At 36.2% G+C, this 19,763-nt stretch overlaps 1 protein-coding gene across 2 annotated transcripts in view; it reads right to left on the bottom strand.

Moving 5' to 3' along the window:
* LOC126967132 (sushi, von Willebrand factor type A, EGF and pentraxin domain-containing protein 1) overlaps nt 1-19,763 on the bottom strand; it is a 100,778-nt gene that overhangs the window by 5,255 nt on the left and 75,760 nt on the right. For both annotated transcript variants that reach the window (XM_050811556.1, XM_050811557.1), the window contains exons 21-33: nt 19,416-19,581; nt 19,081-19,332; nt 17,864-18,405; nt 17,170-17,382; nt 16,041-16,196; nt 14,693-14,834; nt 12,783-12,854; nt 11,546-11,736; nt 10,340-10,513; nt 7,369-7,545; nt 6,681-6,842; nt 5,920-6,044; nt 3,321-3,471 (exon numbers count right to left, since the gene is read on the bottom strand). In XM_050811556.1, coding sequence (XP_050667513.1) covers nt 3,321-3,471; nt 5,920-6,044; nt 6,681-6,842; nt 7,369-7,545; nt 10,340-10,513; nt 11,546-11,736; nt 12,783-12,854; nt 14,693-14,834; nt 16,041-16,196; nt 17,170-17,382; nt 17,864-18,405; nt 19,081-19,332; nt 19,416-19,581 — 2,523 coding nt within the window. The remainder of the gene's footprint in view (nt 1-3,320; nt 3,472-5,919; nt 6,045-6,680; nt 6,843-7,368; nt 7,546-10,339; nt 10,514-11,545; nt 11,737-12,782; nt 12,855-14,692; nt 14,835-16,040; nt 16,197-17,169; nt 17,383-17,863; nt 18,406-19,080; nt 19,333-19,415; nt 19,582-19,763) is intronic.

The raw sequence follows: 19,763 nt of genomic DNA, 5'->3' as shown, positions 1-19,763 counted from the left end.
TGAGAGAGTTTCATTATTCCAGTAAAAAAATTGGTGGCAGTTTTTCGCAAATAAAAAAAAAATATTATTAAAAATATAATATATTATTAAATATTATTAATTCCGTAAATATGGCGCCCTTTAAGTGTTTGCAACTGTTTATTTATGCTAATATGGGTCGAGACGAGCAAGCCGTTCAAGTGATGGTAATTGATACGCCCTGTCCATAACAATGCACTGCCTTTCAAGATTCTTGCAAAACGCCTTCCACTGGTACAATTGACTTAACGGCATACAAAGGCACCGCTGTGGTACTCGTCTATTTATAAATGTAAAGTGATATTATCTGCGTATAATTAGACGACATTTACGACGAGAGAGTAATAGGATACGGCTTAGAATAAATATCTCTACTGCCATGACCCCTCAGGGTGACCCCTGAGATTTAAGTCAGGGCGGGCTGTGAAATTATTATAATAACAAGCGTTTAATATTTACAAGGCTTTCATCTTTTTGGCAAATTGACTTTTGCATCTCGTTGCTTTTGCACGGACTTCATCGCAACAAACTTGTTCACTAATCACATCCAAAAATGCTCAAAAATATTTCATTTTGATTGTGTTAAGCTTAGATTGGTCTACATCTTAATACTGTACTACCTAAAAACAATAGCTTTTTTATCACGGCAACTATGACATGCTTGTGTGCGTGGCATCTTGACACACAATGGCATCTTTCAAATTCTGTTACATACGCTTCGTGTTATTTTACATTGAAATTAATAAAATACATAATATTTACTGTGATCCCAGTATCTTTCTTATTTCTTGTAGTATTATTTTTAACTACGCAACCTGGCATTTTAGTTTCAATTATTAGTTAAAGTTAAAGTTTAACAGAACATGTGGCATGGCAACGTCACACATTGTTCGAGACTGGCGCCTGCAGTATCTAGATGGAGCGCAGAGGAGACCAATTCTTCATCTAAGGTGATAAAGTTATAAATCTAGGTCATATTCGCAATTTGATCATTGAAATCCATCCATTATTAATTATGTATAGCGTCATTTTTACTAATTTATATTTCTCAAGATTTTCGCCAATAAATTTAAATGCCTTCAGTGCACGTAAAATCTAAATTCGAAATCTTAGAGCTACCAATTACTCGTTCCAACTGGCAACGCCCGCAGCGAACTAACATTCCCGTTTATATGCAACGAGCATTTCTCTTTTAAATCAATGTACCAACGGAACTATGCTTTTCATTAAAACTTTCAGATAACTAGACATATTTTATAGACTGGAATACGCAAGGTTGAGGTAAGTTCATAAATGTATTACTGAATTATAATGAAATATAAATCAAACTAGTGGGAGGCTCCTTTGCACAGAATGACGGCTAGACTATGGGTACCACGACGGCGCCTATTTCTGCCTTGAAGCAGTAATGTGTTTCGGTCTGAAGGGCTCTTCTTATGTATCAAGGTGACGAGCGCAATTGTAGTACCGCTCAGAATGTTTTATTTTTTCATTAATCCCGAACGGCACTGCATTGTAATGGGCAGGGCGTATTAATTACCATCAGCTAAACGTCCTGCTCGTCTCATCGCTTATTGTAATAAAAAAAAATACGAAGCTCAATTCTTGTTACATTTCATCAATATAAAATGAAACATATCTCACTGTTAATCTTTCACAATTAAAGTGTTACTAGGTATTAGAAATAATTATTATTGACACAGTAGCCATATTATTTTCTGAATAGCTGAATATTTTTAGGTTTTTTACACCGACGTAGACGGTAAAATATTCAATTTTTATCAAAAATCACCATTGATCGATATCTGTTGATAGGATTAATAGACGGTTGATGGATATCCAGGATATACTTTTGGGATACTGTAGATGTAGCTAATTTTATAATAAAAATCGTCAAAACAATCCCAGTTAGTACTTCGGATCCAATCCTTCTGAGACTAAATGTTTTATGTGAATTACATATAAAGAATTAAATCTACAATTACTTATATTGAAACAAGTTAATCAGAAATCAAGTTGATTTGAACAATGTGTTATTTTTAAAGTGATAACTTTCACTTCTGGGATTAATTACACAAATTAAGTTTATGAACGATGCGGGACTCGAAACCGCGACCTCTCACGTTCCGTGCGAGTGCCAACCAACTGAGCCAACCGTTCGAGTGAAGTATCGTTGTTAAATCTTATATATGTCTCAGATTGTGGATTTTTATTTTTTATTTTTATGGAATAGGAGGACAAACGAGCGTACGGGTCACCTGTTGTTAAGTGATCACCGCCGCCCACAATCTCTTGCAACACCAGAGGAGCGTTGCCGGCCTTTAAGGAAGGTGTACGCGCTTTTTTTGAAGGTACCCATGTCGTATCGTTCCTGAAATACCGCACAAGGAAACTCATTCCACAGCTTTGTAGTACGTGGAAGAAAGCTCCTTGAAAACCGCACTGTGGAGGATCGCCACACATCCAGATGGTGAGGATGATATCCTAACTTGTGGCGTGTCGTCGCACGCAGGTGGAATTCGGCGGCAGGAATCAGGTTAAACAGCTCTTCGGAACACTCCCCGTGATAAATGCGGTAGAAGACACACAATGAAGCGACGTCTCTACGCAATGCCAAGTGATCCAGCCGTTCACAGAGCACTGGGTCCCCGACAATTCGAGCTGCTCTGCGTTGCACACGGTCAAATGGATCGAGCTGATACTGGGGTGCGCTAGACCAGAGATGACAGCAATACTCCATGTGTGGCCGGACCTGCGCTTTGTAGAGCGCTAGTATGTGGGCCGGCTTGAAGTATTGCCATGCTCTATTAATGACGCCCAGTTTCTTTGAAGCCAATTTGGCTTTGCCTTCCAGATGACCACGAAATTGGCAATCGCTCGAGATTTCGAGACCCAGTATTCCGATACTAGGCGAGGCTTTGAGGGAAGTGTTGTCGAAGAGCGGTGATACGACAAATGGGATTCATCTACAGGATTTAAAGTTGAGAACCTGCTCAACCTCAATATTTGCATATTAAAAAAATGACTTGAGATATCGCTCTTCCAAATCTAAACAATTTGCTTAAACCATGTGACAAGTTGATTTTTCAACTCTGTGATACCCAATGGAGATATATGCTGTAATATGGCCAGTATTCCAACATAAATACTGACAGCAGAAAAGCAAATACATGTCATTAACGTATTGAATTCGAGTTGAAACATTCCACATAAACAATTTTGTTGTTAGTAACACGAGTGACGATGTGGTGGCTAAAATCAAGTCTCTCAAACAAACTATTTTCAGAGGAATCTCGGCTTACCTGTGCAAACTTTACCGGTGCCGTTGAAGCCGGGTTTACACTGACATTTAAATTCATTTGTGTCCTGAATCAGCAGACAGTAGGCGTTAACGTCACAGTGCATCTCTGGGCCGCTCATGTCACATGGATTATTACAATCCGACTCCGATACCTGTAGATATTTTATTTAGTTTTATTTTTAACATTTTAGGAAAACTTAAAAACAAACAAAAATATATTTATTTCGTAGGTAAATTGTGTTACACTTGAAATATGTCATTTTTTCATACAGCTCGTTCGGAAGGCAGATTTTCTTAGAGAAGAACGAGCAAGAAACTCTAAGGTAACTCTTTTCAAAACAGAATGTTTTAGATTCTTATTTTAAATTTTATTAAACAAATCATTTCAATTAAAATATACTCAAAGTGATGCAACAAAATACACAAACGTCAATTACTAAATGCCTTACAAGAGTAAGTCAAAAAAAATTAATAAGTAAAACATAGTTATTGTTATTGAGTACATACTTACAAGTACATTAGATACATCAATCCACACAAATCGTAAATAAAATAAAGGCATTTTGCGAGGATTCTAATAGCTATTATATCTAATATATAAAATTCTCGTGTCATGGTGTTAAACTTTGAACTCCTCCGAAACGGCTTGACCGATTCTCATGAAATTTTGAGTGCACATTGGGTAGGTCTGAGAATCGGACAACATCTATTTTTTTTGACATTTTGTTTTAAATTTGTTTGATTATGAGTCAGCATTAAAAAATACATACTACTTCAAATTTTCACCCATCTACGATCAACAGTTACTTTTGTATCGCGATTTTAATATCGGCAATACAACGTTTGCTGGGTCAGCTATTAAATATATATATAATAACTTTACTTTAAAACTACTTTTACGTTTACTTAACAGCTAACAAATATTACAAACAACTTAAATACATTTTGAAGGCCAATTACAAGATCGATATATTTCCGATGCTTGCTGTCTTCGGCAGTCATTAGTATTAGATGTATCAATCTCACACCTATGAAATGTAAAATCTTATAATAATAGTCCTTATTATTATTATGTCCGGTTAAGCATTTAACATTTTTCAGACAACAATTTCTTAAAATAGAGGTTTTTGAATATTTTTGATAGTTATAGTGCGTGTTACATGTGTATATGCTGACAGCTTTTCAATTATCATAGTTTTAACGAATTGTCATAATTAAAAGGCATAAAAGGCAATTAATTATTTTCTAAAAATTTATTCCTTAAGAATTCTTTTCGATGTCATTTATAACACTACGACCGCTTCGGAAACAAATGGCGCTCTGAGAGAGAAGAAGCAGCTCAAGAAGCTTTCCTGGTATATTCTCAGTGTATACGTTTAGCCTTAAATCAATTATGTATCTTATGAAGCCTACTAGAATTAGTGACAAGCAATCCCTAATTTCTAATGTTATAAAAATGAAAATCACTATTTGGAGCAAAAAGATGACGATTTTTGTTAACGTTTATTAAATTGTATTTTCTTTGACTAACGCGAGTGTTACACATTGTACATTGTACATTGTGCGCGTGTAATTGTAACAGTTAGTTAACCCGACGTTTCAAGACCTTTCCAGATCTCGTTTTCAGTTATCTGCAGTCCCCCTGAAAACGAGATCTGGAAAGGTCTTAAAAGTATATTAAATTTTCATAACATAACTGACTGACAATGAACAGTCATAGTATTTATTTCTTTAAATTTTTCTTTGAGTGACTGTCTATAACCAAGCTGATATATAGCACGAACAGCTCTCTTTTGCAGAGCAAACACTATATCAATATCAGCAGCATGACCCCACAACAATATACCATACGTCATGATGGTGTTAAAATAACTGAATTAATTACAGTTACATGATGTTTCGATAGAAAGCTAACTTTTTCGATAGCGATATTAGATTAAATAATATAAGATATTATAATATTATCTAAAGTACTTTTGCGTGTAAAAAAAAATCTCATAGCAAAGCGAAATAGAGATTTTTAGAGGTATAAAATGGTTGTAAAGTTTCGTTTCAATATTTTTTGGTGAAGTCAATCATCTAACAACAGCATATTATTGCAGCTATCTGTCGAATAAATACATTATTTGAATCTATTTTACGTATGTTCATGAATCTTTATGACTCTTTCTTTATAGCGTTGGATAATGCCTACTACTCGGCAAAGTCAAGTTGGTAATTCTTTTGTGGGGCGTTGTATAGGCATTTACAACAAGATCCCAGAAAAATGTTCAAAACAAATGAATTACGAAATTTTATAAGAATTATCAAAAAATCGTTTGTGTGGTAAAGGTTACTATAACATAAATGACTTTCTAAGTGATACCACAGATTGGCAATTGAGCGACCGCCCTCAGGCTATTAAATAATAAATTTTATTGTACGATTTTATATTGTAACCATATTTTTGTAACAAAAAGAATCCCGCTGAGTTTGTTGCGCCCGTTCTTCTCAGGTCTGGGGTATACCTTTTGGAATGGGTGGTAGTTTTTGACTTTCAATAAGTGACATTATATCCTATTTTGAAGCATATTTGAATTTGGATCTACAGTGTGACTTACCGATCCCTCCTCCTTGGTGCTGGTGTTGATGGGACACGGAATACATTGTGTCTGCTGGCTCTGAGGCTGGTAGCTGGCCTTCTTGCATTTGATGCAGGTGTTCAGTGTCACATTCAAGAATGAACCTGTAGGTTTTCATTTATTATTCTGATGTAAATTTAACTAAAACTATATTTTTTTTATATAAGAGGAGGCAAACGGGCACGAAGTTCACGGGATTCGTAGAGATGAGGCAACCGCCCATGGACATCCGCAACAACAGGTGTTAAGAAATGCGTTGCCGGCCTTAAAGGGGGTATGCTTTTTTCTTGAAGGTCGTATATATTTCGTAAAATCGTATCTGTTTGGGAAAACGGCAGCTGGTAATTGATTCCACAAAATGGCTGTGCGAGGCAAGAAATTTCTTACAAAACGCGCGGTTGTGGAATGCCAGACGTGATCGTGATGCGGGTGGTACTTTGCACGTAATGTCCGGTGGTGGAATTCGGCTGCTGGAATCAACCCGAACAACTTCTCTGAGCACTTCCCGTGATAAATGCGGTAGAAGATGCAGAGAGAACCCACATCTCTATCTTATTGTAATCGTTTAACCTTGATAGATTAAAGTGTAATGTAATTACTTAAATATATTATGATTTCGTGTATTTATTTTAGTTGAGATAATTTACATTTATTAATTAGATGCATATTACAAACAGTGAATTCAAACATTATCATCACTAATAAAATTATTGCTTGAAGCATAAATAATAAATAGTTACCAGGCCTGCAGACTGGCAAGGAGCAGTGATCGGGTGACGCCGCTCCGACCTGTGGCGTAGTGGTACCGAGCGGGCAAGGCTGACACGCAGCCCCGGAGCCGTTGGCCCGCCATGTTCCTCTGGGACACGCCTCGCAACCACCTTCGCTACTTAGTTGTTCGCCTGGTACACGAATATATATTAAAATACTTTTTAGTTACCTTTACTTTAGTAGGTTTTAGTATTTTAGTGAGAAATGGCTCTACTGGTTTGGATTAAATTTTGTGTATGAAACGTATTTTGAATTAGAAGCTGTTTATATCGACATCATAATTTATATACCTGTGTTTCCGTGAAAAAAGAACAGAGGTAGAAAAACGATGCCAAAAAAAATCAATTATTGTACCTCAAATAAAGGCTTTTATTTTCTCAAAATTGATTCTTTTAGAATTCTTTTTGATGTCATTTCTAATAGATACTACTACCGCTTCGAAAACAAATGGCGCTCTGAGAGAAAAGAAGCGGCGCAAGAAACTCTCCCAGCATTCTTTTTTTGAGCTCTTTTTAATCAAATATTTAACAACAACATTTTAACGGTAACATTTTAAGTGACATAATATTATGTCATAGTACATAAGAGATGGCAATAATAAAATGAGATCTGATTTAAACTTTAATTGCCATAGAAGAGTCATCAGACACCAATTACCTGACGGGCAATCGTCTCTACATTCAGCTGCAGACACAGCTTCTGTGGCCCTAGTAGTTTGTCCTCTCGGACACGATATGCAAGCAAAGGCCCCTTCCCTGGGCTGGTAGGATCCGTGGCCACAGGGTCTACATAATTCTGCCTCAGCATCGTAGTATTTTCCAGCAGCACATCTCTCTGAAACGGGGCAAAATTACTTTTAAAATTCAGTCCTCGCTTTCATTAAGGCCGCTATCCCAATAAATCGCCAAAATACCGCACAATTGAAACCATTGACGGTTCATATAAAGTTTATATTTTAATAAAAAATAATTATATATCTACACAATATGAAGCGAAAATTCTTTTTTCATTACATTCATTCTATTTTTTATAGACAGTGCGAAATAAAAATCACCAAATTGCGCCTACTTTTTACAGTTGTAGCTTATCATCCAATCTAGATAAAATTTGTAGGAAAAAATATTAATTATACACCAATACTATTCAACATACTTTTGTAAATATTGTAAACAAAATTGTGTTATGTTTGTAATAAATAAAAAATGCTGCTAATTCTGAATTAAAACTATGGTGATCTTGTGCGAGAGAGGTAACTTAGCTTTGCACGATTCCTCAAGGCCGTTGGCTCGATCCCCAGCCTTAACTAAAAACGACTACAACTCACTCACGATGTCACCTAGTGCCATCTAGCGAGCCAAGAGCGAGTGTTTTGCTGATTTGACTTGTAACCTTAAATCAATTATACGTCTAGATAAACTATGACAGCTGTGAAAAAGTCGAAAAAAATAGAATTTAGAACTAACCTCTCTTTTGAGCAATTCACGCACACAAACACAAAGTGTCATACAAATCGCGAGTGTAAGACGTAGCTTGTCACGCACACAAAACGAATATTCCTGGCCTGATTTTATCGGTTGTCTTACAGCAACAGACTCTATCCAAATGTAAAAATTATATAAGACTGTAACTATTTATTCAAATATGTAAAGATTAAAAGTAACCAAATGTATAAAGGCATAAAGGCATAAAAGACATTTATTTTCTCAAAATTGATTCCTTTAGAATTCTTTGATTCCTTTAGAATTCTTTTTGATGTCATTTCTTATACTTCTAGATACTACTACCGCTTCGGAAACAAATGGCGCTCTGAGAGAGAAGAAGCGGCGCAAGAAACTCTCCCAGCATTATATTTTTTTAATCACAATCTAGTCCCAGGCTATACCTCGTTCTATTACTATGTGCCTAATTGTACATTTATAAATATTTAAAATTAAATTTGTAATTACTATAAATTTATCTAAGAAGCGTTGTTGATAGCTCCATAGATCTAGTTTGTAATTTCCAGGGTGCAATAATAAGCATACTAAAGTTGAAATGACTACAATAACAGTTTTAGCACGACAGTTTGCCAATATAGAGATATAAACTCAAGTTAGCCGCAGTGATCATAAATGTAACTACACAAATACGCGACATTAATATAAAATACATGATTTAGAGCAATTAATTATCATTAACGGGTACGATATTTGACGGGGTAATATTAAATGCAACTAAATAGTGTGTGTGCACTTATGTATGCACGCAAGTTATACTTCTTTGGTCTTACAAAGCAAAAATACTTAAAATCATTTATTCCTCGTGCAATTATTTTTGTAGAAAGAACAATATTGTAAAAATTTTGCTAAGATGCCTTTGACAATTAATTATTAAATAACGAATACGGCTGTACGGGCTTTAACCCTTTGCCTATCCTATAATGGATGAAGTAAGCAAACAAAAAAAAACGAACGTCGCAAACGTCGGTAAATTTTAGGAACCAACTTCAGCCTGTTACTTTTGTGATACTGATGTTTGCGCATCTTAAAATTTCACTCTCATCATTTTTTTATAACGCGCCTAAAGAAGTATACCTTAAAAAAACTTATTAAAGATGAAGCATTGTACAATGTACACTTCGTTCGTAAATTTATCTAGGAAGAACAATTATTAATTGTAATTAACTGGTACGATAAGTAACAGTATATAATTTACAGATAAGTTAAATGCAAGTAAATTATGAAAAAAAAAGTTTCTTAAAAGTACACAGCTCCATAGATCTCCTTTCTGATTTCTAGAACGGCTGACAACAATATAATATTTTGTGTATTATAATAAGTTGAAACGACTTTAATACGAGTTTAAGCACGAGAGTTTGCCATCATTAAGATATGAACTCAAAGTTAACAAAAGTAATTATAAATGTAATGACACAAACGGCTTCGGTTTTAATACTTATGTATGAATTTTTGAACAATTAATTATCATTAACTGGCACTCATTTGATAGGGTTAATATTTACACAAACTTTCAATGCTTTCAGCGAAATATTAATTTAATTAAAATCACTCTTACGTGGACTTCGGTTAAATTATTACGAGACAACATAATGAACAAATGAGTTTTTATTTATTTATGAAAATACGGAATGAGACGAGCAGGACGTTCCATTTAAACAATAAGTAGTGTGTTAGTTTCGCTAAGCGACCAAGCCCTTTTGTCATTCAGGTAAAAGTTTACAGTGTAATAGCCCATATTATCCTCAAAAATATTATTAAAAGTGATAGTTGTTGTATTATATTAAATAAAATATTATATTTTATTATTTTGAGGTTTTAGTTATACTTCACGGTATTAATAATTAAATATACAGAGTTAAGTTTCTATTCTATTCTTTCAAGTGGCTTCTGTGGAAGGGGCACCACAACTCACCAATGTCACGTTTTAGTAGACCACCAAGCTTAGAGTGTAGAACTACGGTTGGTGTGTTCTATTATAACAAGTAAATGCCAAAGTGACAGCTGTCATAGAGGTGGAGTTTGACACATAGGTAAATGACAGCTACAGATGCGTTACGTTAATACAGTTGTGGAACCAAATGGCACCCAAGGATTGCAATTTAGTTATTATCGTAATAGTAGATAGATACCTTTGCAGTCAGCGGCGCTCCTAGCTCCTACCGCCTGAGTGACTCCGGTTTGTCCAGCGATGGTTGGGCATGGTGTACACTGAAGTTGTCCGGCTTCCGACTGATATGTGCCAGACGGACATGGCTTGCACGAGTCACTTGCGACGTCCAGGAATGTACCAACAGCGCACGATACTACAAACAAAACACGTTGTAAATAAACCAAATATGTACTGGATTGCACCACAAAATGTGCCACATATAGCCATATAGCCGAATGGTTAGTGACCCTGACTACTCAGCTGGAGGTCCCGGGTCCGAATCCCGGTAGGTGCAATCATTTATATGATGAATATAGATGTTTGTTTCCAAGTCATGGACCACACTTCTAAGACTCGTAAAGGACTTCGGGATATAATATTACTTTTATCACCATTTTGTAATTGTGAATATTTAGTCAAGAAATTATCGTTTATTCTTTTATAATATTTCGTTATTTATCGTCTTCTATTGCTTAAATTTGCGCTTCAAAAATTATTCATTGGAATGAACACTATGCTTGGTATTTTTTTAGATATTGCACCTTGAGGTGTTTGAAAATATGGTGGTAATGTTCCGTTAAAAATACTCGAATTTGAAATAATACATCATTTCGTTTTGATATGTACGTAAGTTCTTACTCATAGAGAAAACGTACTATTTGAAGTAAGGTTGAAGATATATTACTCCCAACAAACACTGATAATATGACACCATGAGTCCATCCATTATGATCTAAAGTCTATCCAATATATTTTCTGTATGACAATAAGGACGAGACGAGCAGGACGCTCAGCTGATGGTAATTGATAGGCCCTGCCCATTACGATGAAGTGCCGCTGAGGATTCTTGGAAAGCCCAAAAATTCTGAGCGGCACTGCAATTGCGCTCATTACCTTGAGACATAAGATAGAGATGTCTCATTTGTTCAGTAATTTCACTAGCTTCGCGCCCTTCAGACCGAAACACAATAATGTTGTGGTACCCATAATCTAGCCGGCATCCAGTGCAAAGAGCCTCCCACTAGTAATGCGTATGAAATTTGTATTCTTTATTGTATTCTCCTCGTATTCAAAATACTGTCTAGAAATTGTGCACGTCAAAAGATATTAACAATAGTCGCAATATATTATAGTTGCGAAAACAGAGTTGTACTATTCTTGGAATTACACACTGCAATACACTTACCACAATCGGGAGCCATAACAACCTGTCCCATGGGGCAAGCGTAATCGGATTCGAGTTTCAAGCTTGCTGGATCAGGGACCGTGTTCGGTAGAATATTCCTCACATCGAATTGTTCATCTTCGAGAATCAGCTTCTCCAATAGCTTCTTAACAGTCGATCGTTCGTTATTACCGTTATTGATAACAGGGTCGCTGGAAATATTCAAAAGATTAGTCAATAGTTTCCCACATAAAAGCAACCTATAAATTCATTTAATGTAAGCGTACCTTAAGATTTTATATTATAGTCTAGAGATTCAATTTGAAAACTTTATAAATGCTGTACAAAAGTTGTGTTAAATGCTATGAAAACGTTTAGTAATGCATGCAATTTTCTTTTTACCCAACTATGGCGAGCGTATTAATAGGCACCATAAAATTTATTGTTGTACCCTTAGGATAAAGTGGCATACGTTCTGGAATCTATTTTTTATTTTATTTTATTTTTTATCTTTTAAATAAGGGACGAGACGAGCAGGACGTTCAGCTGATGGTAATTGATCTGCCCTGCCCATTACAATGCACAGCAACTCAATAATCCTTTATTGAAAACCCCAAAAATTCTTAGCGGCACTATAACTGCACTCGTCACCTTGAGACATAAGATGTCAAGTCTCATTTGCCCAGTAATTATGGGCAGTGGTGGTATGAATTATTATTAATTTAATTTACGAATATTAAGTTGTCCATATACTTGATTTAAATATTACAAAGATGAATAACGTAAAATTTTTTTTTAATGATAATAAGGAACGAGACGAGCAGGACGTTTAGCTGATGCGAATTGATACACCCTGTCCATTACAATGCAGTGCCGCTCAAGATTGTTGAAAAACCCAAAAATTCTGAGCGGCACTACAATTACGCTCCTCACCTTGAGACATAAGATGTCAAGTCTCATTTGCCCAGTAATTTCACTAGCTACAGCGGCCTTCAGACCGAAACACAGTAATGCTTGCATATTACTGCTTCACGGCAGAAATAGGAGCCATTGTGGTACCCATTATCTAGCCTCCCACTGGTATACTATGTTACTGTGTGATTTTACGTCCAACTATCATAATTATTCGAACCGAAGGAATGCCATTAACCCACTTGACGTAACATTAACATAGTATCAACTCTAAAGCAATTAACTTCACGGCAAGTTTAATTAAGGCGTCTCAATGTATGTGCTGAGTGCAATATGTGCAACTTACTTTACAGATGGGAAGGAGATTTCAACGTTGTACGTGTCACCGGCCTGCCGCCCTTCTCTGTTGCTTCGTGTCCTATGTGCCAAAGATAATATACATACATGCAGTGTGAAACATGCTTATATTTATATAAAGAGTACAGAAGATAATGATTAAAATTAATACTACATATTGACCATTTGTTTAGGGTAAGGAGAGACAAGACTTGCGGATGGTGATCTTCCACCGGATGATAAGTGATATAAAATCCTGCCTAATACAAAGTAGTGCAGCTAAGGGTTCTCGGAATACCACGCATGAGTTCGTCACTACAGGACTCAAATGACAAGATGTTAAGTTTTAATAGTCTAGTATATTGACTAGCTACGGCTCCGTTCACACCGAAACACAAATAAAGCTTGAACAACTGTTGACTTATTTATTTATACGGCTTTATTTACGATTTATCGGTGTGGGTACCGACTAGTTTTAGACCATTATCTAGGGATCCCATAAAAAATGAAGGAACTCTAACACCCCGCGCCCCCTGCCATGTCCAGCCGCGCACTACGAGCACAAGTCCGCAGTAAGAGACGGGACGTTATCGCGAACCCACTACAATTACTGTGACGCAGGACCTTGCGATGGTCCGAAACTAGTCGGTATCCACACCGATAAAAGGTGAGTAAAGCCGTATTAATAAATAAGTTAATAATGTCTCACGAAAGTTTTAATAATTCAACAGTGTTGACGGAAGAAAAAGGCGCCTTCTGTTCTTGTCAGAAGGAGCCTGCCACTTCAAGAACTCTATCATAATATGCAATATGACAATATTATGTGTGAAGCATATTTTGTTTTGCTAATAGACATTCTTTGACTAGGACGTGTTTGTGCACATCTATTTTTACACTAATATTATATCGAAGAGTAGACATTTGAATATACGATATATATAGATATACACGCAAAATGGACCCATGTTAGTGGTCTAATTGCGGAAACAGGAGCCCCTATACCATATACGATATTCTATTGTTAACTATGCCATGCTTTGCGTGTGCTTGTATTATTATCCAACACCATATTGTGTGGTCCGGTCTCTTTAGAATCTTAAAAAATTAAACTTTAATAATAAAATCTAAATACATGTCCCAGCAGATAATTTATATTAAATACTGTTTGAAGGATATAATGTACAATGTAATTATTAATTAATATTATAATTTAATATCAGTAAAGAGTCTACTAATTTTGTAAGAAATTCTTCATTTATATTGGCAGCACTGTGTTTGGTCTAGCTCTCTCTGAGGCTCAGACAAAAAGGCGATAAAGTTAAGGTTATAAGGTGTGCTTTGTAATAGTCTTGTCGATAATTTTCTACTAATAAGTGTGAAGTTATATATTAAAGCATTTTAATTCATTATTTTCATAAATTTCAGATTAAGATTTCATTTAAAAAAAAGCTGTAACGCATATTACTATATTTTTATCAATATACTTTGTATTTCGGACTATTGCAAGTGTCATATTGGCCGATTATGACTTTAACCGTCCCGGTTCAATTTATAAAGCCGTGACGTCATTCAGGTCTTAATTAACATGGCTGATTGCCGTATTTTATACTTTTATAGAGAAGAGAGATACCAAACCAGACAGTATTGAAAAATTAATAAATAAATATTTTAAATATAGAATATATGATAAACGGTTGGAATATATTTTTTAACTGAAATATACCCTAAGAGTGAAACAGTTTTGATATCAATATTGTGATTAAGAATATATTCGATAACATAAAATATATTTATTTAGCATTGAATCTTAGTGGTATGCTGCTTCGAATGACGTGTGAAAGGAAATTTCTCTGGATTCTATCGTATACTGTGATGTAAAGATAAAAATGCTCTGTATTGGGTAATTGTTTATCTACTTACTCTTCCACGGGTATGATAGCGTCAAGGACGTATGTGTCCTCAGACTTGACAGTTGGAGGAGATGAAACTTGTCTTGATTGCCGCGAGTTGGCACGATGGTCGCATTTCACGTTTATATCCAACTCTTTACATTCGCGAGTACCTTATTAAAAAAAAATTAGTTATTTTTCCACATTAATATTTAAAATTCTTTAGATTCAAAGTACAATAAGGGACTACGCGCACTTATTCAGCAGATTTTGGTCACACCTATACAGCTCTGCTTCTATCAGCCGCGTACGGAACATTAAATCACGTCTGCACTCTTTAATCTTTGCGTGCATAATGATTACGTCAAATCAATGCAGGAACTATACAGGTCGCAACTTGTCGACAAGAAGTCGCGAACCATCCCTGTAAAGAGCTGTTCCGCCGCATTCGACGGCGAACAGCGCTGTACACGGCGGAACAGCGCCGAACGCTCTCTATAGCATTTGCATAATAAAAACACATTTATCCTCATTTTATGCTGGTTTGCCGTGAAAGCAGAATGGACGCGGAAAGCTGAATCAACGCGTACACGTCTCCATACAAAATTGTTGTTTTCTATGGACAAAAGCTGAAAAGAGCTGAATAAGTGAGCGTCGTCCCTTAGCCTTCAACATGATTAAATACGACAGCTAGCAGACTTTAATCATTTGAAGTTAAGCGGAACCATCTAGTATGGTAACATTTTATAAACACTTGAAGTAGTATATTTTAGGGAAGGGAACGACTCGTCCCACGACGCTGCCACAAGCAACACAAATACTAATAATAAATATTTTTATTAACGAATAGTATTTTAATTAATTATTTGTTATTACAGATTAATAATAGAATATCATGTGGAACTCTCAAGAGGAAACTAAACAAACTTAGCAGACGTGATTATAAATTCAGTTAAATTATGCATCTATAACATTATTCTTTGTCCATCGAGAATTATGAATATATCATATAATTTATTATTTAATGATATTTTCTCCGATAAGTTACCGACATAGTCCAAATGATTACGAAACTGACGACGACGGGCAGGGTACATAGTTCGACGGACGGATGGCTGTTGGGGCAGAAAAATCCTCGAATGGCGACCACGTACCGGAAGACGCAGTGTTGGTAGGCCGCCCACAACATGGACCGACGATCTGGTCAAGATCGCCGGAATACGTTGGATGAGGACAGCGCAGGACCGGTCCTCGTGGAAATTTTTGGGGAAGACCTTTGTCCAGCAGTGGACGTCTTCCGGCTGATGAAGAGAGGCCCGCCTAGTGTGTTGCGCTTTGTTGTCCAGATTTAGTATTTTAATAAATTGCAATTTACTTACCATCTATAGCATAAGAACAGAAGTTCCAATCCCTGTTGAGCTGGTTGATGGCTGTTCGTACTTTTTGTCGCAGCACAGCTTGTCCGGCGTCGTTACATAAGACTGAGCTCGGGAACAACATTGATACTTTGAACACTCTCTGGGCAGCCGTTGCAGCTGTAATTAATGCATTATATTAACGGAAGAAATATAAAGATTTTTTTGGGTTTTGCTTATATTGTATCTTTTGAAGTTTTTTTTCTTATAAAAATAAGGGACGAGACGAGCAGGACGTTCAGCTGGTAGTAATTGGTACACCCTGCCCTACAATGCAGTGCCGCTCAAGATTATTGAAAAACTACAACTGCGGTCGTCAGCTTGAGAGATAAGATGTCAAATCTCATATGCCCAGTAATTTTACTAGCTATGGCGTCCTTCACGGCAGAAATAGGCGCTGTTGTGTTACCCATAATCTGACCGGTATGCGGTGCAAAGGACGTAATTCATATATCATCAACTTTCGAAGGGTAAGTCAGACTAATTTGTTAGTATTTTTATGTTAGACATAAACGATATTAGCAGGGGCTTTCTTCGGTAAATTTATTTAAGAACTGGAGAAATTCACAGCGAAATACGAAATATGGAAATCGAACTTCACCTCTGACCCGAACCGGGGGCATTCGTTAGCATGCAAACGGTTCTATTGATTGGTTATTTTTGAAATATCTGCTTGAGCTTGACGTCAAAATACACAGTATCACAATATACTACCATTATACTCAGACATGGCAAAATATACAATATCAGCCAAAATCGAATGCATGTGATTGCTCGATAGGCGACTGAGTATACTCAACCAGTTAACTCGTCGACTTATATCTAATTGACATTCTTTTTTATAGAAAATTAGGACAAACGAGCGTAAAGGTCACCTGGTGTTAAGTGATCACCGCTGACCACATTCTCTTGGAATCGCAAGAGCGTTGACGGCCTTAAATGAAGGTGTACGCGTTTTTTTAAGGTAGGTCGTATCGTCCCGGAAAAACCGCACAAGGAAACTCATTTGTAGTACGTGGAAGAAATCTGCATTGTGTAGGATCACCACCCATCCAACTAATTCGTAATTATGTATAATTATAATATTACTTACGCGAACAAGCTGGATAAACAAGTGGCAGAGTTGGATCGTTGGTTGGTCTCCAAAATCCTTCAGCACCACAAGTGTAGAACGGTGGCACTTGTTGAGAGAATCTCAATCCATCACGGCATGCTATCTCGCAGACCTTAAATTGACCTCCTGCGCCCCAGTCACGACATGATTGATAACCACCCAATGGATCCGACAGAGGTGGGCAGAATTCAGCTGAAATTATGATTATTATTTAATTACAAAATAAGCAATCCAAATTTTAACAATTGTTAAAATCAATTTCTGTAATGTTAGTGATGAATTAACTTTCTAAGATATAATATTAATCAATTACTATCTACTTGCGTCATAAACAAATATGGCAGAATCAACAGGCTCAAAGTCAAAGTCGAATAAACTTTATTCAATTAGGCTTAAACTATGCGCTATTGAATCGTCACTACAAATATTTCTTTTAAATTACTGAATTTACCATGTTCGTAAAAAGTTGAGCTCGTGAGAAGTACATATAAGCAACTCAACGGCCACTCTTTTCAATCAAATAGAGTATTTTTCAATTACACATACAAATTAGCTTGTAAAGTGCTTCTAGCAAAACTCAGATTTTTTATTTTAAAGATTTGAACGAGTAAACTTAAAGATTCGTGACAAAATATACTATCAATTTTATAAAAAATAATATTAAATAACTTACATAATACAGTGATTTTAAAAGTACATGTTGCTGCATTTCCAGCGGCGTCATATGCTATGTAAGCAATATCGTATGAACCCCAGGCCAAATTCTCTCCTTGTTTGTGTCCAGATTTTTCCACTACTTTCACAACACCAACATTATCACTAAACACAGGCGCATCCCAATTAACTATTGATGATCCATTTTTACCAATAACCCATAAATCTCCCGGACAATGATCGACTCGCGGAGGTTCCTTATCCACTTGGAGTTGTTGACATTTCGAACCATTGTAACCATTTGGACAAACGCGTTGTCCACAATGTGATGGTACAACTCTTTCTACACCCCCAAAGATATCATCGTATCCAGCCCAATTGAGTACCAAAGCACTATACAGTACTGGCTCAGTTCTACAATCGCGGACTTGTTTCTGAATTTCATTTGTCACGTCCAGTGCTCTATTCCAGATTTGTACTTTAGTTAAATGTCCTTGGAAACCAGATTCTGTATACGCCTTAGGATTATCCGATTGCGGCTTACCCAATGTTACCCATACACTGAAAAAGAATTACGTACATTAAATAATATCAAATCGTTTTCTTTAATCATCTTTATTATAGTAATAATATTATACCAACAAACAGGCAATAATACTAATAAAGGTTATGCAGTACCATATGCAACACTTAGAGGGCGTTTACATGTATTCTGCTTTTCGACTTTATGTAGGTAACGAAGTGTTTGTTTTAAATATGTAATTATTTCAGGACCGATCGTCGTGGAAATTTTTGGAGGAGGCCTTTGTCCAGCAGTGGACGTCTTCCAGCTTATGATGATGTAATTATTACCAGTCGAAGTTACCTTTGCACAGTATGCCGGCAAGATTATGGAAACCGCAACGACGCCTATTTCTGCCGTGAAGCAGTAATGTGTAAGCATTATTGTGTTACGGTCAGAAGGGCGCCGTAGCTAGTGAATTTACTGGGCAAATGACACTTTACAACTTATCTCTCAAGGTGACGAGCGCAATTGCAGTGTCGATCAGAACTTTTTGGTTTTTAATGAATGATCTGGGCGGCTATGCATTGTAATGGGCAGGGCGTATTAATTAACACCAGCTGAACGTCATGCTTGTATCGTCCCTCACTGTCATCGAATAAATTAATTCGTGTCTGCACCTTACGCTGATGACTTATTGCACCGCAGAACTAGTAACCAAAAACATTACTTACTATTGTGGCAAAGTTCTTCCACTACCGTATCCCTCAAATTTGCTAGCGATCAAGCCTTCCGTTATAAGTGTCAGAGCTCCACCATTACTTCCATCCCATACTAAGGCAACATGGTGCCATTGTCCATCATTAACAGTCGCAAATTCTCCAAAGCTCAAATACATATCTTGCAATTCTGGGAATATTGAAACTTGAACGCCGCTTGAGTGAATTTGAATAATTGGGCGTCGATTGAGAGCGATATGTGAATTGCTGAAAAATTGAAGAAACGTTTAAGGTCAGTAAACATCTAGGCGTAATATGGGTTATTTCAATTCCGTGTTTTAAATGGTTACCTGACTCCATAGGCAGTGAAGAAAACTCCACCTTCATCTTGTTGTGTATACTGAACCCACATTGCTATTGTTAAGCTGTCAGCAGACATAGTGTCAAACGGTACTACTTGAGCTGCACTAGAACGTAATGGGTCACTGAAGTAAAGATCGTAATCTACGCTGATAGCTGCAAATGAACAATAAATTAATATAAGTCTTGATGTCAACAGTATGATTGATAAAACTAAACGAAATAATATTGTTTTTTAAATTGGCAACGTAAGAAAAAAGTAGCCATAACAGTTTTGTTTATACCTGGCATACGGAGAAAAATAAAGATTCGAATAAATATCATTTATATAAAAGTTA

The sequence above is a fragment of the Leptidea sinapis genome, chromosome 12 (genome assembly GCF_905404315.1).
Source record: "Leptidea sinapis chromosome 12, ilLepSina1.1, whole genome shotgun sequence".
Classification (NCBI taxonomy): domain Eukaryota; kingdom Metazoa; phylum Arthropoda; class Insecta; order Lepidoptera; family Pieridae; genus Leptidea; species Leptidea sinapis.
Note: the sequence above shows the minus strand (reverse complement) of the source record. Positions and strands in the feature narration are given on the sequence as shown.